The sequence below is a fragment of the Hyperoodon ampullatus genome, assembly GCF_949752795.1.
Source record: "Hyperoodon ampullatus genome assembly, chromosome: 8".
Taxonomy (NCBI): Eukaryota; Metazoa; Chordata; class Mammalia; order Artiodactyla; family Ziphiidae; genus Hyperoodon; species Hyperoodon ampullatus.
The window spans coordinates 60,483,849-60,509,004 of NC_136921.1; the positions used below are offsets into that span (position 1 = coordinate 60,483,849).

The 25,156-nt window shown below is 34.4% G+C and overlaps 1 protein-coding gene across 1 annotated transcript in view; it reads left to right on the plus strand.

Moving 5' to 3' along the window:
• Positions 1 to 25,156, plus strand: part of KYNU (kynureninase) — a gene marked incomplete at both ends in the record, with an annotated part of 94,092 nt that overhangs the window by 54,933 nt on the left and 14,003 nt on the right. The window contains 2 exon segments of the mRNA XM_079710171.1: positions 6,176 to 6,274; positions 7,070 to 7,143. Of these exon segments, the coding sequence (XP_079566297.1) occupies positions 6,176 to 6,274; positions 7,070 to 7,143 (173 nt within the window).

A 25,156-nucleotide genomic window follows, 5' to 3' on the forward strand; every position in this document is an offset into this window, starting at 1 on the left:
ATACTGTGTGTATTTTTTTTTTCTCCTGCAGTATATATGCTGATTACTTATGTTTCTCTGGTATCATATATTATCTATAAGAGCCTCAGGACTAAAATAACTTCGAGTAGCATTCAGGTTCTGCCTTACAGAAAATTTTAAGTTTTGGTTCTAGTTGCCCAGCTACTTGATTTCTAAAATATTCCCTGCAGTTCCACTTGGAAGATTGTGTTTTGTCCCTTTTAACTTGTGAAAGTTTATTCTCATTTTGTATTGTTTTATGCTTTAATAGTGAGGAACAGTTACTCCCATTAAACTACTGGTATAAATAAGTGAAGGCTTAACATAGTACTTCAAAAAATAGTAGACAAAAAAAAAATAGTAGACAGCTGTATTAAATAATTTGGGGAAGGAAACTGTAATACAAATTACATATTGACTTTAAGTGCAGAGTAAACACAGTATAAGAAATAATGCATAGTTCCTGCTTATAACCAGAGTTGGATGAAAAGGAAAAAAAAAAAAGTGAGAAGGATATTTGAAGGCCACAATAAATTTTAGGATGAAAGGACAGACTTTCACAATAAAAATTCACTCTGAAATGATATACTATGTTTACAGAGATGGTAGAGGCCCCTCTTACAGAGATATTTACTGGGTATTACTTTTTTTTTTTTTTTAATTTAGCATCTGTGGATTCTTTTGAATCATAGCACTTGAATGAATTTTACAAATTTTAGTGCTTCAAGACTATGGCAAGAGACCCTACCACCTTTCATCTGCTTCTTCTTCATTTTCACCCTCCCCAGTACAATTCAACACCTCCCTAACTGTGAGCTTCCTTGGGAAATCCCAGGATCAAAGCTAACTAGCCAACCTGTTGTTAATCCACCATTTGTCCATATCATCTATGTAGAGTTGAACAACAACACACACATACACACACACTCCTATCATTTTTTAAAATTTTTGTTCACTGTCCTCAAATTTTCCCATCAGTTTTTCCATTTAAGGTAATATTGTTCAAATTTATAGCAATGTACTTCTTCAATTGTTTCCTGTGACTTTATATCAAAACAGGAGTGATATTTAGAATACATAAAGATCTCTTTAGTATGGTGTGGAAACTGTAGTTCCCATAAACTGCCACGAGAGAAGTCACACTCCTATTACTAGTATCCAATTACTAGCCTTGAAGGGACTTGTAGGCCCCTGTAGTTTACCCACCATGATGCTAATGCCACTGCCAAGGGCATCCACTGAAGTCTGGACATGCACCCAACTGGTATGTATGAATGACCACAGGCTGTGTGACAGGCATCTCTTGCAGGTACCTCCTAAGTAACCTGGGTGCTTACTCAAGTGGCTCAAAGACAAAGGTTACTTACCTATACTTACCTATCTTAAGTATTTTATTATTTTAACAATTATTTGAACATACAAATGCATACAAGCTTTCATTTCTGTGTATAGCTACAAATATATAATTATCCCTTTTCCCACCAAATTTGCTACTTATTCATGGTCTTCATAATTTATAGGATTTTTTTTTTTTTTGGTGAAGAAAGAACAAACTAATAATATCTGTCCAAAGCCAACCTGTTATAGAATAAATCAATAAAGTTATCAGGACTTTAATGCTACAAGGGATAAAATTAAACTGTACTATTCCATATTTCATTTTAATTAATAAACAAATAATAAACTAAATTTGAGAGACAGTGATCTAGCTCTTTACCTGGAAATCTCAGCACAGACCCTGTGTATTATTCCACTGGTTAGAAAAATTTTTAGTATTGTGTTGTAAAGATGGCAAAGACAAAAAGTCATGATATTCCTTGTTTTATTGAAAGGGATTTTAAATATATTTTAAACTACTTTTGACTGTCCAAGAAACTTCATTTTAAAAGATGCCAAGCCTGAATAAATGGTTTATGCAATAAAATTGAAACAGAAATAAAGGATATCAAATAATATTTTAACATTTAGCTTCAGTTTACAGAATATTTATTGACAATTCTTTGACTTTGTTTTTTTACTTATTTATTCAACAATTGAATTATTTGAGTTCATATTATATAAAAATAGAAGACAGTTTAAGATTGGAAAATTGCTACAAGAGTTTTATGCAACCAGGGCTGTAAGATGAGAGAAGAGAGAGGGTTTGGCAAAGGTATCTTCCTATGGAAGTTATCTTGTGATCAAAATTTGAGCTACCCAGGCAAATGAGGAGGGAAAGAATACCCCAGAGACAGAGAACGGTTTATGCAAATAAATGAAAGTAGGTGTAGGGCACCCGGGACAGGAAAGCTGGAAAGAACCAGATCATAAAGGTCTTTAAAAGCCATACCAAGGAAAATGAGTTACATTCTCAAGTTAATGGGGAGATCTTTGAAGGGACACAGGAAGTCTTATAACCAAATGTATTATTTAGAAAGTTCATTGGAAGAAGGCAGGCTGGAAGTAGTCCGAATGGTTAGAAGACTACTGCCATAGTTTGGGGACTGACTGTAAAGCCAGGTAACACGGTGGCTGAACACCGCTGCTGTGCTTGTATCAATGAGAGTCTGAGTAATTGTGGGTAATTTGAATAAAAATCTGTTGAAAAATATTTGATTTCTATTTTTAAAATTACATAAAGTATGCACTCAAGGGTGAGGTCTGTTTTCACACATTCATATTGTTTTACCTACTCTTATTCGTAAAATAATGAAAATGTTAACTGCATGGCTATACAGAGGTTTTGGAGAACTGTTAGTTTTTTTTTTATTTTTAAGATGCTGCCATCTAGTGAAACTTTTGTAAAATGCCTTTGTGATGATCTCACGCAAGTTTGTATCTTACGGTCATTTCCTAAAAACAGTCACATTTTAATAATTTATGTTCTCTGCCACCCATGGGGAAAGAATTGTACATGCATTAAAACATACTGTAGGAGCCACAAGTGATTATTCTACATCGTGCCACAGATGTGACCACAGGGCTTTTAATAACAGGATACGGTAGGTGAAGTTTCATGGTTTCTTCATTGTGCCATTCTTTATAAATAATTGATAATAAAAGTGCTGCCTTTTTATTCCTTGAGTTTTCTAAGAAAAGTTGTGTTGTAAAAACTTGTCTAAGAGAAGTTAAGTTGTAAAAATTTCTTCATAAAAAAACACTTTAATTAGATGTGTTGGTGAGAAAAAAGAGAATTTTAAATTCAGAACTTTTTTCCCCCAAATTTAATTTCCATATTAAAAGTGTATCTTAAAATACAAACTAATTGCATATATGTATGTGTCTGTTTATATATCTATTGAACCTAGTCTGCAAACCTAAGTTTTGATGACCTCTAAATCTTGATGGAAATTAACTGTATTTCTTTCCTATTGCTCCAAAAATTTGTGCTAGCATGAAGCATCTGTCATATTTTTATGACATGTATTGCTCATTTTTTGTGTTTTAGAAACAAAATACCTGTAAGAACTTTTTCTTTTATGATGTTCTAGTTCTGGCCACATTACAGTAAGGTTTCTAATTAACTGACTCTCCAATATATTGAGTTTTCTCTATGGAAACCAGTGCTATAGGGCAGGGGTCAGCAAATCTTTTCTGTAATGGGCAAAATAGAAAATGTTTCAGACTTTTTCGTTCATATGGTCTCTGTTGCAGTGATTCATTCGTGCTTGCAAAAGCAGCCAAAGACAATATCTAAACAAATGAGATTGTTGTGCTCAAATACAACTTTATTCATTAAGAACAGGTCATGGTTTGCATCCCTCTGTTCTGGGGAAAGTACCTGTAATAGCAGTTTGGGGTTATTTATTCTTAAGAGGTGTTAGAACAATTTAAAATTGGTCCTTCTGCAATTATTTACTTCAAAAACTTCAATCCATAGATGTGTTTCTTCGAAGTTGCAGGAAGTCTACAAGTTTTAAGAATGTAATTATTATGTTTGCTCTTAGTAAGCTAACAACAGAAGAACTCAGAGGTAACACATGTTTGCAAAGTGAACTATCACCCCCATTTAACGATCAGCTTTTCTAAAAAATTCATATCATTAACTGAGACAGAATAGAGTCAGATAGTAAGAGACTGTTAGGGTCTCAAGTCAATGTACAGGAAGAACACAGTATAGAGTCAAAAACAGCATCATTTTTATGGGTCACCTTTGTGTCAACTGATCTAGACAGGACTTGGTTGCAGGGATCCTGCTAATCTCAGCTGAGGTCACTCATGCATCTCTGGCCAACTAAGAGAATGTGGGAGAGTAGAATCCAGGCTGAGCCCAGGGGAAGATGACTCTGATCCACAATTTTTTCATCTTCCATCTGGGCCAGTAGGTTGGCCGAAGCAAATCCTTATCATATAGGTGGCAGAGGGCAAGAGAGAGCAAGCCTCATCACTCAAGTGATTAGGAGATTCTCTTTGTATTATATGTGCTGATGTCCCTTTGCTCAAAACAAGTCACCTGACTGATCCCAGTGGCGGAGAATTGCACCCTGTTCGCAGTGAAGGAACTGAAAAGTTACGTGGCAAGGGACATGGATACAGGGAGGGACGCAGAATCGGAACCACTAAGGCAATTTACTACAGCATGAATAGACTTGATCAAATTAAATGACATGATTAAGTGATAAACTGAAAATTTTATTAACTCTTTCAGGTTAACAGGATATACTAAAGCAGCAGTTCTCAAACTTTTTAGTAATGCAAACCTTTTATATTCTTAAAAATCACTGATCACCTCAAAGAGGTTTTAATATTGTTTATATCTATCTATCTATATTTACTGTATTTCTAATTAAAACAGAATTTTAAAATACATTTACTTATTTTAGGACAAAAGTGGCAAACCCATTACATATTGACATAAATAATATATTGTTAGGGAAGCAATACTGTAGTTTCTAAAAGAAACAATAAAAGGAATGTTTTATATTTGGCAGATATTTTATATAGATAGAGAGATCTTTACTGTTTGGCTTCATAGAAGGCAACTGGTTTTATATATCTTCTGCATTCAATCTCTTGATTTTTTTTTCCTTTGTGAAGCACAGGAATAAAATTGGACCTTGTACAGATACATATTTAGAAAAAGCAAAATTAGTCTAATAGCTTTTTCAGTTAATTGTGAATAATCTTTGATACTACACCAGAATTTGACAAGTGAGAACTTCTTGGGAGTTGTGGTATGAAATGTGAAACCAAATCACTGATCTTTCTATGCTTTGCTACATTAAAATCCATTGGCTGATCTTTCATTTTGAACAGATCTTTTATCCATGCATGATATATAACAATAAGCGTTGGTCATTTGGAAAATATTGGTTCATTGTTATGCATATTTTACAAACACTGATATTTACATATTTCAGTATATGTTCTTTTAAAAATTATATATTACTTCTAAACTCATCAGAAATATCTTTAAATACTGGGAAATGGTCATATTCATAAAAGTGGATACAAGTTTTCCAAAATTCTACTTTATCTTGGTAACTACTTTTTTTCCTTGGCAACAAATCCTGTGAGTTATTTTCCTTAAATTGACAGACTCATTTAATTTTCCAAAATATGTCTATCAAATACCTAAGTATGACTTACTATTGTTTGTATATAAGTTGCTCTTTCATGCAAAAACAGGTTTCCAGTAAGCTAAAGTGGCTAATTCAGCTTGCAACTCAAATAATTGCATAAGTGCATTACTTTGAGACAACCATCCTACTTCAGGATATGGTCAAATGTCTTATGCATAATTCCCACATTAAATCTTAAAAATAGGAAAATTAAGATATTGAGATTTAATATAAATGTATTAGTTTTATACTTTTATCATGGAGATATATAAGTGAAATTAACTTTTTCATGCTGTAACTGAATGGCTTTGACGCACAATGACAGTACAAGCTTCCACTACCTCGATTTGTGCTGAGGTGCCAGCAATTTCACCCATCATTGCTTTTGCATTATCATTGCAAATGTCAACACAGTGAAGAAGGCAAAGAATGTCTTCTTCATGGTATGAAAATTGTTTTGACCTGAAAGGGTCTTGGGAATGCCCAGGATTTTGTGACTCACACTTTGTGAGTCACTGTACCAAAGGATGAACTATATTTATGGTATAGCAGTGTGTCAAAGATTTTCTTAAGTATACTGTCTTTACTATTTTAAATCATTAAGCGAATTCAAAATTTATTATGTTCTTCCACAGGGTTGTTTGGTTGGCTTTGATCTGGCACATGCAGTTGGAAATGTTGAACTCCACTTACATGAGTGGGGAGTTGATTTTGCCTGCTGGTGCTCCTACAAGGTATCAACAAACTAGTTGATATATTTTTATTATTTTATTCCATATTGACATTAATCTAAATGTAAAACTGGATCAGTGGCCAATTTTAAGTATTTGACTTACCTCCATTTCTTTCATTACTGTATTTTCTGACTTTAGTTAACTGTAGAGTCACATGATAGAATAGTATAGGTTATTAAATTCCATCCTCTATAGAATACTATTCCTTCAATTCCCTGGCTGCTCTGTAAAAGTCAGGAGGTTCTGGAAAAAAAGCTCCACACTTAGAACTTAATTCAAATTGATCTGAGTTTTTTGTTGATATGTTGTGAAATTTCTACATAAGTAAAGATAATTCTTATGGAATCAACTTTGTATTGACATTTGAAGACAAGTTAATTGACAGGGAGCATGGAAATAAAACCAATTTTATTTTAATGTAGGTGTTTTAAAAATATAATCTTTTATTATTATTTAAATATTTTGTGACAAAATAATTGAAATGAATGAGCTCTGAAATGAGATAAATGTCACTGGAACTATTATCTACTAGTTGGGGCAAAATTTGGCTAAAAAAGTAATAGCTATTTATTCTCGATTAATAATGCCATGTTTCATTTTTTTTCTTTAAACAAGGTAACTCCAAATTCTGTTTTATTATAAAAGTTCAAATAGTCACACATTCTGATCTTGTCAAAAGTTGGTTTCATAACAAAAAAGTCAAATTATTACATTGTTTACTTTTGTCATACATATTTAGGTAAACCCATACAGTTTAATTTATTCTCAATCCAGTAATTTTTTTTTTCAATCCAGTATTTAAATACAGGAGCAGGAGGTCTTGCTGGTGCCTTTGTCCATGAAAAGCATGCCTATACAATTAAACCTGCGTGAGTACTATCTTTAGATTCTTCTTTGGTGATGAATAAATGAACTTGCATTAATAATATGCTAAATTTACATGAGCTCTTTAAGATGCTATCCAATAAGAATCTGGACTGATTATAATTATTTTACTACTCTATGAAAAATGATATGCTTTATCGGAAATAAATGGTTTCCAAAGAGCTCACTTGGTTGAATAAGAAATTTAATCACAAAAGGGAAGCTTTAAGGCTAAAAATGAGTCCCTGTAATCATGCAGAGCAGATGGTTTAATGCAAAGAGACTACTTAACTTTTTTTCAAAAATTAGACTTTAGAAAATTTCAGGTTTCTCACATTGATGAATAAATCAAAGGCAACTAGAGCTGTGCCTAATAGAGCTTAAAAGTGGTATGTGATTATTAAAACTACATCTACCTTTAAAGCTGGAAACTTATAAGATGGTCTTGTAAGGAGTATCTTCTGTCCTAAAAAATTTTATAGTCCATGAAAACTGAAGAAGCTGAACCCTGAACAACAGACTGACTACATAAAAAGAAATACTTTTCAATTTTTATACAGCACTCCATTTTTTTAGAGCAAGTATAAATGCAAATGTGATACACCAACAAATTTACACATTTTTATTTGACTGGGGGACTCTTAAGTGTTTCTATTTTTTTAATCTGGTATGGAGATAAAGAAATAATATTCTTTAAAAAAGATCCTTTCAAAGTTGTATCAGAGTGTATGTGATGAGGAGACTGTCTAGACTCCTAATAGGTAATATAATAACATTTGATTAGTTTTCTGAATCTTCTCAGTCACTGGCTGAGTGGTATAATCGTTATAAGAATTGAAACTGAATAAGTAATAAAGCTTGGAGCACCTCACATTTTTGAGATTCTGTGCATATAAATCTTACAAATTTAAGATGATTTTCTATAGCTCATTTAATTATGTCTAAAATTTCCACAAGATTTTAAAGTTTTAAAATTAAATAGAGCATTTTTTAGGCAAGTATTTTGTTAGGCAGACATCTTCCTTGAGTATATTGTCAGTACATTAGATTTCTCCCCTTGTCCCAAATTCTCTGAAAAGAATATAAAGCGTATATTATAGGAATATCATACATGTTTTAAAAGGTCTCTTTTTCATTTTTAGCAAACCGCATTGACAACATTTTACCTAGCATAAGTGTTTTCCATATAGACGGTATATAAGATATTGCTTGCTTTTGTGTGAAGACTCACTACCTTGAGCATTTCCAACTCTCCACTTATTTAAATTGCAATAGAGGAATCAGCAAAGGGAAGCGAGGGTGTAGTAAGTATTCTACACAAATTCTAGAGAATGCAAGTGTTATCAGTTTAACTGATTTTACAGCATCTCTATTGCACTTCAGATTTCTTTCACTGTTATTTGCCCTTAATGGATGAGGAACTGGAGAGGGTGGAGGGGTTGTAGTGTGTTTGCATGTGCCTCATCTTGTAGAATCCCAACATCCTCTAGACCCAGTAAGCAATTGTTAAGTCTATGCTCCCAAGAGAAAGACCATGCAGACAGACCAGATTTACATTCCAGCTTGATCACTCACTTGCTGGTCCATAACCTGAAGAATGTCCTTGATTTCATAGTGTTCTAGCCTCTATATAAAGATAACATCAGCATCTACCTCATAGGCAATTACTGTGAGATTAAAATGGGATGATGCATGTAAAGCACTTAGCATAGCCACTGAAGCATGACAGGTGATCCATACATGTAGGCTAAGTATTTTGTTGCCTCAAAGTGAAGTTGCATGTTAACTTGTAGAATTTTGCCTAGTAGAGATCATTTCTCTCGAGCAGGAAACATAGCCTTAAAGATTACGGCTTGTGACCTTTAGGACATTAAACTGTTTTGTACCTATTGCCAAGTTCAGACTGACCCTGTAAGTCTCTATTCCTTGAATTCTCTCTCGTACTGGCCTCACCATCTTAATTGGCTCCCTTGCTAATTAATGAGTTGATTGAGATCTTTATATGTGTTCATTTTATATTTGTATGAGAGCCATGCTTTTAACTTTTTTGAAAATTATATGTTATTAACTATTGTTGCATTTTAACTACCTAGCTTTGGAGACTGACGACTCAATTCAGTCTGACTCATGTAGCCCTTCTTACAGGAAAGTCTGTTTGTTGTTTCTTCGTTTGTTTGTTGTTAAAGCTTCTTTTTATGTGATATCAGAGGGACTAATTCCGATGGTACCAACTTCTACCCTATAGTGGAACGTAACTGCTATTGATGTTGTAAACTTTGTCACGTAAACTTTGTTGCTTAAGAAAGGGTGACATCTAGTGGCTAAACGCATTATTTCAAATAAAGAGTGCATATAACTTTTCCTGGTCCATTCATCCTTTCATCAAGTATTTTTTAAGTATATATATTTAAATCGTTTTTTATTTTATATCATTTGACCCCATATTTATAGTGCAATGATCGTGTAGTCAAAGCCTTCGATAAAGAGGTAGGACAGGACGAAGGTGGAAGTTAGTGAGGGGCATTCTAGGTGCATGGTTTAACGTAACGCATAAATGTCTATCAAGGCTGAGAAGAAGGGCATTATGGGAGTGGTTGGCGGTTGGCCTACCTGCTGTAGTGAGTGGATCCCGGAACATGTAATCCTGCATTCTAAAAGCTTAATATTCATTATATAATTTCAAAGTATCTTTATATGATGTTCCCATTAGCGACTGGTAAATTACATCTGTACCAAGAAATTTCACTTCCTTCTTTTGTTTAAATAGGCATTTTGGCCATTGTTCAAAACTGATGATGACCTAAGACTTTTTCCAAGAAACTCTCCCAATAAAAAGAATGAGTAGAGGCCAGAGTCAGTCCACTGCATTAAGCATTATAACTCAAAGCTATTATTCTCAACTAGAATTTGACCTTTTCCTAGTTTATCATCAGTTTTTCTCATTCCAGTGTCATATTCTAAACCTTGTCTGTAGCTAAGAATTATACAAAATTAGAACTGGTTGTGAGTAAATGTCATCTTGTGTCTTTTTCCTTCAGGGCTGACTTCAATTTAGTCTACACAGTTAATTATTGCTCTGAAATATGAAGGGAAGTATTTTAATTGTAAGAATTTGACAATCAGAAATGTATCACTTTAAAAAAAATACTTCAAAATCTTGAATTTTTCTTTTTAACTTTATAAGTGTTGACCTTTCTGATAGACTTTAGATCAATAGTTAACCTTTTGGTTTTAAGGAATTCAAGCATATCTGAGGACCATAAAAAGATTCTTCTGGGAGAGCCTATAGACTGCAATTCAAGACACCACCACCCACCTCTTCTTTTTTTTTTTTTTTTTTTTTTTTGCTGTACGTGGGCCTCTCACTGTTGTGGCCTCTCCCATTGCGGAGCACAGGCTCCGGACGTGCAGGCTCAACGGCCATGGCTCACGGGCCCAACCGCTCCGCGGCATGTGGGATCTTCCCAGACCGGGGCACGAACCCGTGTCCCCTGCATCGGCAGGCGGACTCTCAACCACTGCGCCACCAGGGAAGCCCTCACCTCTTCTTTTTTTTTAGAGAGACTCTAGCATGAAAACAGGAGTGGATTATGTGAGCTATTAAGATTCCTTCTATGGCTTACTTTTTTACCCTGTCCAATGAAGTAACACATACAAGAAAACTGCTGTTCCTCACTTTCCATGCTGGCATAAAAAACCTCCAAATGGTCTCATATAGTAAATATCTTGAAATGCTAGTTTCCCCTACAATTTTTCTTTTTTTTAAGTTTTCTGAGTGGCCAAGAATGGGGCCTACTGATAATTTTTTTTAAATGCCGGAATTTCAAATCATGCCAACACATTTCCACAAACAAACAGCTAGAGGTATTTGATTGAAGACTTTAAGTAGAGATAACATTTTCAAGGCTTTATTGAGAACTTGACTCATCTCCTTTATTATAATAAGTCATTTGCAGGTTAAAAAGGACCAATAGAAGAGGCTGGCTGACATCAGTACATGGTTAAGGCATATTTTAGAACTCAGAAATGTAGGTTATTATTGTTATTAGGGAACTTAAAAAAAAAGAGGAACAATATAAGAAAACAACATTGTTTCCTATAAAACAATATAGGGAAGTCTAAGAAAGGATAATAATAAGCATCAAGAAAATTTAGTAAAAAGACTTAAAAAATTATAAGCATGTACCATGCTTGACCCAACTGTACAATTAATGTTATATGGAGAGATCATCTAATGCACATTTGTTCTGGGGAGTGCTGACTTGATATATTTGATTCTACATACTTTTCCAGGCAATACTGGAGAATACCATAGCCCAAAACTCATCTATAATTTAAACCTTGTTTTGGTTTCTGTGATTCTTTCTGACTTACTACTTATCACATCCTTGTCTACTACCTGCATAAGGTCTTGTTGTTAAATGCTGAGAGAACAAGGAAGTGTAGGTGTGTGAATTCATAAGACTCCAAATGCTTTCAAATGGACCAGGCCAGTATCAAGATTTCTCAGTGAGAGTTTTCACAGAATCCCTAGTTGATCTATGACCTAGACCTCCCAGGGCATCTGTTCTACCTATTTAGCATGTTTCTGGAGTTAGATGTTCAGTATGAATTAACATGGATGACTTCTCAGCCACAACTTCCTGCCCTATCAGACAGCCATATTAAATGTACTTGGCCATCCCCTTTGTCCTTAATGTGTACCTCCCACAGCCCTAATCTTCCAGTGTACCACTTTCTCTTGCTTCTGCTCCAATGTATGTGATTACTCTTCTATATTTTATAAGGTTTTCTCTTTCACTTTTTCATTGATTCTCTCAATGCCTCAACCCTTGGTCCTCTTGCCCAGGAGTTTCTCATCCACAGTCATTATGTCAACAACAGACATTTGTAGAAGACACCAATTTGCATTTCCAGCTTTACCACTTGCTTACTTTCTAGCCCTCACTTTCATCTGATTGCAAATTGCAAGAGTTCCTGATTACCAAAGCATTATTCCAGTCCCCAAAGAAAGCAAAAACTGTCATAGTAGGAAATTTTCACTAATGAACTACCCACTTATAAAATTAGCCTTTCCTAAACACCCTTTCCCAATTAGTATTAGCATTTATCTCTATGTTATTATAAAAAAGTTTGGACTCTTGCTGATTATAGAATTATAAGCATAACACAATAAAAACTTAACGGAAATGAATTGTAAAGTAAAATTTTTCAAGAGATTCAGGATTTCATGATGCAAGTGATACTGAAGAACTGCTGAATCACAAAATCATGGACAATGAGAATATGTCAGAGTCAGAACCACTAACAGATGAAGTAGATGAAATTAGACACGGTACTTCAAGAGCAAATGACTAGAATATCAGAGATTAAAAGGAAGTGATGAATGCTTCAAAAATTTTGTGGAAATGATCATCTTTATGCTCATGCTAAAAAAGTTAAATATAATACAAAAAAGATTGTAGTTTGCTATCACATTTGTTAAAATACACACAAAACCCCACAATTTATTATTCTTTTTAATAATTAGCATATTATAATTTTAATGTAGGTTTTGTCAAATTATATTTGTTTTACAATTCAAATTTTATTTTTCAAGAGCATCTCAATCAAATCTTTTATTCTTTTTTCCTCCATTATTTACTTCAAAAAGTATGGTTTACTGTTTTAAAATAGATGTATTTTAAATGGCCTTTTCCCAGTATTCCATTTGTAATCAAATAATGAGGACTTCCAATATATCCATACATCTTTCCAATCTTAGGAATTAAACATGATGAACCTTCCATTTTATCCTACTCCAAAACGAGTATCCTTTCTAAGGTGCTCACTGCTTTACCAAGTAAAGAGAATGTTCCTGAGTCAATTGAGGAGGCATGAGCAAATATAAACAACATAGATTTTTGTACAAGAAACTTTAATAGATAGAAATAAATATAGGCTATTGCATATGATTTTTAAATCATACAGTCTATTTGGAGAGATGCCATTTCAATAGCTGAATAAACAATTTAAATAACAGGTAACACAGGGACAGAATATGTGCCACAAGGCAATTTCTTAATAATCGCTGGGTGAATTTTCAGATATTGCCATAGGAAGAGTGAAGGAATAGATAACTTTAACTCAGAGCTGCTTTGGAAAAGCTTGAAGAAGTTGGTGGTGAAACTTACAGATACAATTCCTCTGCAAAATGGAATGCTATGTTAACTAAGTGAGTAAATTTTCTCTCTGTTACTTTGAAAGCTGAAATTGTTGCCTATGAGGGAGATTTCACTTGATTAGTTTCATAATTTTAAGGAAGTATAAAGAAGAAAGAGTTACTTAAATGACATTTCTTTAAGGAATATGTCAAGTGATCTTTTTCTTTTTATACTCTTTACTAGAATTTTTATGGAATCTGAGTTATTGACTTAACATTTAAAAGTCTGCCGATTATCATAGAATTGCTCTTTATATCTATTCTACAATATTTTAGAAATTATAAACAGTGGTAAAATCAAGTGTGCTTCATACTCTTAGTTTCAGAGCCATTCTCACGAGTGGTTTATACCTATTGTAAATCTTAGTCCCCAAAGCCTCATTGTAAGGGATCCAAAAGAAGACAATTTGATTGAAGAAAACACATTTATGGATTCATGGCATATAACCTATACCTGTTTTCATTCAGAAACCATTTTAGATCAATAACTCTAAAAGGATCCCTCATCTTCTTGGCTTGACACTTTTTTACTGTGCAAAATCATCTAGACAATTTTCGTGTGTGAATTTAGGCTGGGATCATAAAAATAACGTTTATGCACTGAGGCATGATCACAGTTAAAAATAATTTCAGTAAATAATCTGATTTTCTCAATTTAAGAGATAAAGGAATCCTGGCTCTTAAAATAAAACCAAAATAGTAATCATCAGTATGAAAAGATACATTAAAGCCATTGTTGCTCGCAAATCACTATTCTCAGATAATGATGACATAAAGACTAATTTGAGAAAACTGAAGTCCTTTGAAACCTCAAAATTTATTTTCTCTTTGAAAATTGCAGACTAGTGTCTCTGGAGATATATGAGGTCAGTGAACCTTTTAAACACAAAAAGTAAAACTTGTCAAAGAGCTTCAGCTCTTGTTTTAATTACTTCAAGTTTTGTCCCTAAAGTAACCTTCAGAATCTGCAAGGGTTTTTAATATAAACTATGAAGAGCTATTGCTAAACTTTTATTTGTTCTTGTTGAGAAAATACATGTATCCATCTGACTCTTTATGACTGTCAAAACAACCACGGTGCAATGATACTGTTGTGTGGGGCAGCTTGGGAGACTGCTTATCACACACAGACCCACTGGGTCCTGGTGCTTCCAAGACTGAGCTGTGCCAACTTCACAGGCCACAGGAATACTTGGAATGCATTACTCAGAAGAGAGGTCTGAATTCCTATGATCCATTTTCTCTTTGATCACTTGTTTTTAACTCCACCCCAGAGGAGAGGGTTTGATTGAGTGGGAGTTATCCTTTTCTCTAGAATGGAGGTTTGTCTCCATCATGGTAACATCTTGTAGAGATAGCTTGCCTTCATTCTCTTATAAATCCTTGCTCCAATCAGATGTAGTCAGAGTCTCAGAAGATTTGGCACAGGCATGGAAACCTAGGCAGAGAATGCCCATTTGATTCTTTTTTATTTTTTAAGGGGGCCTGCGATCCTTGTGAGAATTCATCTTAGTATGTCCAATGTGGTTGTTTGAAAAATTGACTAAATTAATTCTAAATGTTTAAGTACAAGGACACTGTCCTTTTGATTTTCCTTTACTTTCATAATCCACAATGCCCAAGAAAATATTTTTAAAAATTTGTTGTTGGATATATGGCTCTTTCTTTACTCTCAGCATAACAGACAAACCATCTTCTAGCATATGGAAGCATTTCTACTTTGCAAGGTATTCTGAAGTGGGTATGATTTGCAAAATACTGTCAAATTAAATATGCATTTCCATATGCTTCTACAAAGACCAAATATATCCATGAAAACCAGCTATATACAACTTCAAAAGTCCTTCATGAGTATTTTAATCAACATTTCAAATAGTTCTTTCTAAAGCCCTAAATTCAGATATCTTCTTGATATGTTTTGTGCTTTTAGCATCAGTATTTCCACAGATTATAAACCAATATTTTATAGTAATAATACATTTCAATAAATCATATGCAGAAATTTTTTCTTAATGAAGCTTTCACACCAAGAAAATATTGATTTAGCTCTTGTAAGGACAGCATATTATTCTGAATCTTCAGGAAACAATTTTCATTAACCAAAACTTACAATAACAGGAAGTACTTTCTTATAACTATGCTTATCATACTATTAGCTCACTGAACATATTTTAACAAGCCTCCTTTTGAGTAAGATTTGAAGATGTAATTGAATATGTAACAGAACCAAGTAAAGCACTCTATCTTAACGATATTTACATTATGATTGGGCAAATGAGTGGAGGAAAAGGAATTGAACCCCCATACATCCACAACTCCTTTCCAAAGCAGTGTTAAATCAGCTGACTTAGAACAGAGAAGAGCAATTGTGAATAGATGATTTTTTTTAGAAACTAGGAACTGATAAAGATCTTCTTTACTAAGAGTGAGTTGGTAATATTTTACCTGTCTAATGTCATGGCCATATTGAGTCTTATAATAGTCATGCTTAGGTACTAGTTGCTGACATCAAGGGATGAATGCACAATTCACGGACTGAAACATCCTGTTTTGTCAAGATTTTTATTGTCACTAGCACCTTTGAATCTGCTTCTATCTCTTAGCCGTAAGTTTACTTTTCCTTCAAATATGCTGTTCACCAACTGCCTGGATTTAGGTTTTCCTTGCTCCTTCTCTCATTTTTAGTTGAGCTTTTGTTTTTGTTTTTTTGCCTTTTGTTATAGTTTATATCTGTTTTCTCTGATCCTTATTCCTATGCTATAGCTCCACCTTTCCTACATGTGCCTGAACTACTGGTATTTTTGAATTTCAATATCAACTTGAACTTTAGCAATTGTGTTCCTGTTTCCCAAGCCTTTCTTCTCACTCTGCATGGTAGTTTAGCAATATTAATGCCTCATTGTGAGAAATGGCCTAAAAACTTTCTGGGATACTTATGTACCCACGCAACCATGCCCATATCCTACCCAACTGATATTACTTCCCTGAAGGCAGTGTTTTAGTATTCTCAAACTCACCCTTGTTTGCATTTGGTCATCCTATTGGATGGCTTGCTTAGAAAAGACTGTCAGTGGAGGCTTGAAGAAACACCTTGGCTGATTATAGATGAATAGAGCTTGGAGTAACCAAAAAGAAAGAGGAAAAAAGTATATAATTGTTCATGAAAAGAAGTTAATATTGTCACTGAACATTGTGGAAGAATTTTGACTTATAATCTTTCAAGGCACAGCTGCATAATGTCCTTGTACCACATTTAGATTCATTAAAGAAATATTTATTGAGCATCTACTATATTCCAGGCATTTTTTTTTTTTAAGTGCCTGGGATATATGGACAAATAAAGCAAAGATTCCTCCCCTTATAGAGCTTACATTCCAGTAAGGAAAGACAGATTATACACATAATAAAGAGTGAATTGTATGATATGTTTGAAGTTGATAAGTCCTATAGACAATTGGAAAAACAGGACATTAAAAGTAGGTATAAGAATACTCTGCAGGGCTTCCCTGGTGGCGCAGTGGTTAAGAATCTGCCTGCCAATGCAGGGGACACAGGTTCGAGCTCTGGTCCGGGAAGATCCCACATGCCGCACAGCAACTAAGTCCATGAGCCACAACTACTGAGCCTGCGCTCTAGAGCCTGCAAGCCACAACTACTGAGCCCACGTGCCACAACTACTGAAGCCCGCATGCCTAGAGCCCGTGCTCCACAACAGGAGAGGCCACCATGATGAGAAGCCTGTGTACCGCAACAAAGAGTAGCCCCCGCTCAATGCAACTAGAGAAAGCCCACGCACGGAAATGAAGACCCAATGCAGCCAAAAGAAAAAAAAGAAAAAGAATACTCTGTGGAATCCTTGGCATTGCACAGTATTAAAAAGGCATTCAGGAAAGCTCACCATTGGGAAAATATGATGTGGATGAAGAGGTGAATGAGGTGGAGACTGGACCAAATAATTATTTGGTGAAGAGGGTTCCAGGCAGTGGGAGTATTTTATCAAAAGCTCAAAGACAAGAGTGTGTTGAGAAAGCCAGCATGACTGGAATAGAATGAATAAGCTGGAGATTAGTGAGACAAAGTGGTCCAGAAAATGCAGGCCCTTATAAGGCAATGTAAAGACTTGGGATACATTGCCCATTTTGCTGAAAAGTGACATGACATAGCAAATTTAAAATGATCATTCTGGTGGCTTTCTTGGGAACAGGTTGTAGGAGGGTAAGGGTAGACTTTGGGAGACCTGCTGGGGAACCATTAAGGAATGCAGACAAGAGGTGACAACAATTCAAAGCAGGGGAGCAGCAAAGGAGGTGATAAGAAGTTGTAGGCTTCTAGATCTATTACAAAAGATAGGTGGCAGCACTCTGAAGGAGGTCAAAAACAGAAATGTGGACGTCAGTTAAGGGATGTTTGCAATCACACAGAAGTGAGCCACTCACTGTCTAAAATATAGTAATGTCAAGTGGGATAAAGAAAGCAGGACAGAGTTAAAAGTTATTAGGAAATTAGAGGACATAGAGAACAGTTTGGCTTAAAGGGATAAGAATGAGGGGAGAATCAGACTGATGTCTGTCCAAATGATGCTAAAATACTCAAATGTCATACAGTTATTTCAACTATCAACTAAAAAAAATATTTCTTGAGCATCTACTACAGACAAAGCAGTATGCAAACACTGGGGATACAGACAAGAATAAGCCTGTTTTCTTGGGATTTATCATTCAGTGTGACAGGGAAAAGGAACAGAGACGTTGGAGAAACCTTTGTTGAGGAGGTGATATTTGAACTGACTGGAGAAATCCTCCTAACTCTTAGTCAGGCTGAAAGGGAACAGGCAGTGGTGGGGTGTTCCAGGCAGGATCATCGAGGTACTTGTGTTTCAAGTTAAAGAGTTTTGATTTTTATCTTAAAAACAAAGGGGTGCCATTGACTGCTCATATGGAACAAGACTGCAAATTCAAGTCTCATCACCTCTCCAGGTATTGGTTTGATTATGGGAAAAATAAATAGTTAGGCCTGGGCATCTTTAAGATTCCCTTCCAGTTTTTAAACTCTCTGATTCTTTGGTAATAAACATGAAGCTTTGGAATAAGGTAAACTGCTGATAGGGATAACTCAGAAATTAAAACCAATTTAATGGAAATCTGTGCATCATCAGTTATATTAATGAGTTTGATGACCCTCTTCCCCTCTGTTTTTTTGTAATAGGTGGATACAGTAATGCCCAGTAAGTTCATACAAATTTATAACAAACTTTACTATAACTTTCTCATCATTTTCTTTTTCTCAAGTATGAAAGAGTACCATGTTCACATTTCCTAAGTTCAGCTACCAAATTTTTTATTATGAAAATTAAGACTATATAAAAGCTATTTGAATGAATACATTTCTCATTACATCCTCAGTAAAACAACCTTTGTGGAACTTTTCATTCTGTGAAACCTGATTATTTGATGAGGATTTTAAGTAATATACTTTCACTTGAGGTTTGGTTATAGAGGACATTAGGATATGAGATGATAGACAAACTTATTCACAATTGCTATTACAGATTTTGCTTAAAAATAAACAATTATGCTGTACCCCAAATGTTCCATTTTTTTTAATGCTATAACAGTTTTGTTGATTCAACACATTTTCTGAAACCATGAAAGCAGTAAGACAATTGTATTTAGTTCTAAGTTGTGCCTGAGAGAGAAAGAGAGAGAGAGAAATGAGAGAAGAGGGGTGGGGAGGGGAGGGAAGAAGAAAGGAAAGAGGAAGAGGGAAAAGAAAAAAAAAAAAAAGAAACTTACTCCCAGTCAGGTTTATATTCCTAAGCACAGACTTAAATTATTAAATGTGTGGTGATAAATTGCCAAATTAAAGGACATCATGAAAGCAGTTTTTAATGCAAATGTACTTCCTTAGAAAAGATTGTGATCTATTTCTTTATATGTGGGATTTTGCTCCAATGAATAACTGCACTTTTAACATAAGCTAAGAAAATCGGGATAAGTTGTTTTGTTTAGTTTTGGTGAGGTATGGGGTGAGGAGAGGTAAGGGCTTTGCAGAATAAGTTAAATTAATTCAGTGCATGAAATATTTAGGGATTCATACTGGAGATTCTGCCATTAAAGGTTTGCTAAGGAGATCAAGGAGCGTTTTGATATTTCATTTCATAACTCTTAGCATCCAAAATCATATTGATTGGATCCCTAGTGGCTTCCTCTTACTGAATCTGAATATAATGGCTCAAAGATGCCTTTATTGTAAGTGATGCTTTCCATTTGATAATACTTATTTGAAACTCCTTTTAGGAAATTTATGATGTTCAAAGAACAGAAAGCATATTAAAATCTTTACTTTTTATTATTTATTGGATCTCTCCCAACACCTTCTCTCAAAATTCTGTTAACATCCTCATTTTAAGTAAATTTCCTCACTGCTTGATTTTTAATTTTTGATGGCAAAAGATTCAAATTTCTATCCAAGTATGATGATGATCCAAGCATCTTAATTGTTATTGTTCATATTCAATTTGTAGATATGATTTATGAGCTTGTGATAATAGCTACTTATAAGCTAATTTAATGGTTTTTAACTTTACTGCATTAGCTTTAGAATATTTGTCTTTAGAATTCATGCCATGATTTCATTTATATTACATTTCTTTTGTATTTTGATTTTCCCTTTCCTGCATTCCAAGTGGTGGAGTCTTAAAATGAATTTAATTTTCCCCTAGGTTCTTAGAAATGTATTTTGAGTTTGAATAAATATTCTTTGAAATAATCATTTCTTTATTTGACTTTAAACAGCCCCCATTCCATCTGTCAAGACTTTAAGGTGTAATATATGATTGATACACATACTCAGATTCATTAAATTAGATACCTAGGTCCGTGCATTTTGAAGAAGAGAAACTAACTACAGTGATTATGAAAGGACAGAGTCAAAAAACCATTTTTTTTGAGGAAGGGAAAACATTGTATATTAAAAAATGTGGCCGTCATCTAGCCTGGCATTTTGCCAGGTCAGAACCTTAAGCGTAGTGTTTAAGTAATCTAAGGAATATTGGGGTTTTTTTTAGACTCTTTGATGAATTAAAAAAAAAAAAAAAAAAAAAGACTTGCCCAGGCGATTTTGCATGTGTTTGTGAATATACTTGGTCATGATGGTCTATATCTGTATTTGGGCTTGAAGGACTAATAACTGTATTATCTTCAACCACTTTTTTAAATTAATTTTTTTGGCCACCAACATGAGGCATGTGGGATCTTAGTTCCCCGACCAGGGATGGAACACACGCCCCCGACAGTCGAAGCGGAGTCTTAACCGCTGGACCGCCAGAGAATTCCCTTATCTTTGACTATTTATCCAGCGTCTTGGAACCTCAATTTTCTCATCTGTTTAATGAGGATGATAATAGTATCTACATCACAGGATTCTTTTGAAGATTGATTGTTTAGAACAATGTCTGATTCATAATGAAATCTCAGTTAACATTTGTTTTTGTTGCTCTCAAAATTAATAAAACAACTACAAGAACCTAAATCAGGACGAACCCACAAAATCAAATCAAATTCTTTTGAGTACTTTTACAAGATCTTTGGTTGATGTTTGAGGAGTCAGTCACCTGGTTTCACGTTGTTCACTTTCCAGCATTGGAAAATAATACGGGGAAAAGACTTTATCTTTTGAACATACTATTTTAATAAACAGAATTCTTTTTCCTTTTCTTATTTAAATTAACAATGATTTTCAAAATTTTAATCTAGTTATGGTAAAAGTTATATTAGTATGGGCTCTTATATTAAACATATATCACTGATGTTATTTATCATGAAAATATTCAGGATAACCTGAAAAATGTTAGAAGTTAAAGAAGAGATTCTAAGATTCTTTTACTTTACAAAGAATTACGGGTAAAAATAAATTTTAATAAGATAAAAATGTCATTCTCTTGCTGTAACACCCCATTTAAATTATTAATTTTTATCAAGTGAAAGTATAGAGCAATTAATTTTAGAAAGTTGTAATTATTTCCAGAAGAAATAATATTTAGAATTTCATTAAATTATAGACACCACAAATGATTAAAAGAATATGGTAATTATTAATATTTTATATCAGAATAAAGACAGAGAGGAAGAAAAGCATCACATGAAAATCAGTGACAGTTTGGGACAATTAACCACTACTGGCTTCAGGACTTTGAAGCACATACAACATGGAATAGCTCCTCCATCCTCTTTTTCATAACTGTAAGAGTGTTTGTACTATGATTTGTTGAGTTGTTTTGATGAAAATTTTCAAGTAATTGCTTTGGTAACAGAATTCAGTGATGTCACTGTCACATCTAGATATTAGACTTTACTGCCATATATATTATCCTCCTGCTCTGGAGCACTCTCACCCAATTTACTACTAATTGTTAGGGAATTATGGTATAAATAGCGTCTCTGAAGAGCCGCGTTTTCTTTCTTCTGTTTCTCTTACTCTACTTTCCTTCTCTTAGTGAGTTCAATATTCACGTTGATGAAACTGAAACTTCTTACCTTGAGTCTCTAATTTCATTTCTTTCAGGGTTTCAATCCACTCAATGTCTCACTCCTAACAGAATCTGTCAGCAACTCTGTGTTCCTTAGCTCTTGTTTAATATCAGACATCTAGGTTTGAGTCCATTTTCCCTCTCTCAATTCTTTTTACTTTGCTATGTCACCTGAATCCATTCTTCTTGAGGAAGAGACACAGGTCCCACCCACAATTCTTAATTGTGAGCCACATAAAGGCATGAACACCAGGAGTCAGAGATGGGGGGCTACCCACCCACCCTTTGTTGAATTAATATTTGTTTAATTAGTTTATACCCTGAGTCACACCCACACCCAATAGACTTTAAGCTCTTTGTGGGCAGGAACCATTTCTAGTACAGCTCACTGTACTATTTCTATCTCTTGCTTCTATCAAGGTGTCTCAACTATTTTTGAAGAATTAATGAGGGAAATATAGGAAAACTCTAATAAGCCTGATAAAAGAAAGATAATTTAATTAGTCACATAAATGATAGAAATAGAGTCCCTTATAACAAGCATCAACTCTACTCTAACTTCACACTAATTTCCTTTAAACTATTTTATTTTACCTGAGTCTACTTTTAGCATTTGCTCTTCTACTCAGCTTCCAGGGACTGACCATCTCAGCTTCTATTTACTTATTGGTTTGTTAAGATACTTGCTTTGAACCCCCTCCTTCAACTTCCTTCTGATGACGCTATATCAACCACAGCTTCTCGCTGTGGGTCAGTGTTCCTGCTCACTTACTGGGCAGGATATGGGCTTAACTAGCTACGTTCCTTTAGATGATCACTCAAACTCTGTAAGCCTTACTTTTCTCAAATATAAAATGATGGAAACAATACCTACATCAGAGTGTTGTTGCAAAGACTAATAAGATGACATGAAACGATCTTGCCCATTTTCCAGCAAACGTGTTTTTGTCTCTGCCCCTTTTTTTCCTTAGCAGTTCACTATGCAAAAGCTTTGCCCAACCATGCCTTTTGAATAGGATTTCCTGTTGGCATGAGAACAAGCAATCTGATTTGATAGATCACTCTGAAATGTTCTATAGGATTATATAATTTCCATCCAGAAGTGACATAGATGTGGTGGCTAAGGGTGATGGATAGCAAACAATTAGAATCTCCAATGCGGCTGGCCCAGAGGTTAGTCTCCCAGTATCTTTTGTACTAAGCCATTGGATAGCAAAATATAATCTCTTTAGTGAATAAATTCAAAAGAAGCATATTATCATCAAATAATGAAGCAACTCAGAAAAAATTACAATATCATATTTGTACTTTTTCAGATAAAAAGTTAAAGCACTTTTATGGATTCAGTAAATAAAGCATAAAAAATGATGCCTTGACCTCAGTTATAGACTCAGGTCCAAGTATTTTTTCCTCTAAAGAAGAAAACTTCTTCCCTCTGTGTATTTACTTGTTCCTTTCATATTTGGGCCATGAACATGCCATCAGTACTTTTAAGCACAAACTATGATTTCCTCCTATGATACCACGTTCATATCTAGGTCTTTGATGGTAACTTTGGATACCATGTATCTAGGTCTTTGATGTTTCTGTCAGATATGCCCAGCAATCATAACTCATACTCTTGAATTTTTAATAGCACTCTACAAACGGAAATGACAAATACCTAGTCTTTTTAATGAATACACAAAAATGAAGGAAAAGTTGCTAAATAAGAAAAAAAGTATTGAAGTACTCTCCCAATTTTTATTTTAAACCAGTTGAAAAAAAATGGAAAAAAAAATTCCCAGTTTTTCATTACCCTGTCTCATAGCCACTGTGTTTGCCTCAGATTTTTAAAAAAGAAAATGCCAAGAGGAAAATTTTGAATCCGTTTCCAAAGAAAGCATTACGTGCAAAAGGGCTCATACATTATTTTTTGATTTGTAACTACAGAAGAAATCATTCTCTTTAACAAACTGTAGTATTTTCTTCTCTTTCAAAAGATAGAAATAACATAAAACAATAGTCAATGCCTCTGTATTAAATGATAGTGAATGAATCTAATTCATTCAGACTAGAACTCCTTTCTTTATTCCTCTTTTTTTACGCAAACATAATCTTAGCCTCAATAGAAAAGGTGATACTGAGTTCCCCTCAGTACCCAGCACAGTTCTATGCCTGCTGAAAGAATGGGTTTTCAATAAATATACACCATGATAAATATAAGTACCTCAAATAAACAATTACATTGTACAGTGATTTGTTTTCCCACTCAATTTAACTCATCCATATAGCTCAGTTATGTGTTCAGATTAACTAAAGAAAGGTTCTGATTCTGGATATTTAATACAAAAACATATGAGAACTTTGATAAACATACTTTTCATTTTATAATTGATTTCAGTTGTCATCAGAAATTTAATAATTTTTTAGTAAGTTACATATGTAAATGTCACCAGACCATAAACTTAGGTGGACAAATAATTTTATTTTCTTTGTTTTCATCTATCAACTCATTTGATTCAGGAAATTGTCTTATAACTTTGAGGTATACTTAGTGACTTTTCTCAGTAAATTCAGAATTTAAGCTCTGTCAGTTCAGAGTTCTTTTCTTGTCCTTCTCTCCTTAGGATGGCATCTAAGGTTGCACGATGGGTGACGTACAGAGTGCCCAGACATAGATAAAGGAGAGGCATCTTGTCTACAGCCATCTCCTGGAATCCATTAAAATGTACCTGGCACTCCCTTGGTCATCTGCTCCCATTACTGCTACATCCTCCAAGATGTCTGTGGAGCTACCATGACCCTATGCCCTTTATCCCAAGCTCCAGTGGGGATGCTGACTTTCTCAGTCACTTCAATTTCCTTCTCTGGGGAAACAGGAATTTAAGGATACTCTCTTGGGTCTCTTGGGTTAGTATGATCCTAAATTATAAATGGAGGTGCTATCACAGGCCCTTCTGCTAACCTTTTTTGTATGAAGATTATGGCACCAACCTGGCATGGAGGGATTCTTACAAACCCTTTGGATTGCCTCGTAGGGCTGAGGGAACATGGCTCAGGAATTTCGTATCATTAGATACTCCCAAACATATCTGGAATTCCCACTGACCTCTCAACCATCCCAATTCCCATCCCCTAGAACTTAACTGGGGGTAGGGAGTATAGCCCAGCTCTGTATTAGGAATATGAATCCAGTCTTTCTATTTCCCTTTCTGAAGCTTCTCATTCCTCAGCACTCACAAATGTAATTTGATTCATGGGTTAGGTTTATTATTCTCTTTTCTTTTTGCTGTTTACAGCATAAACT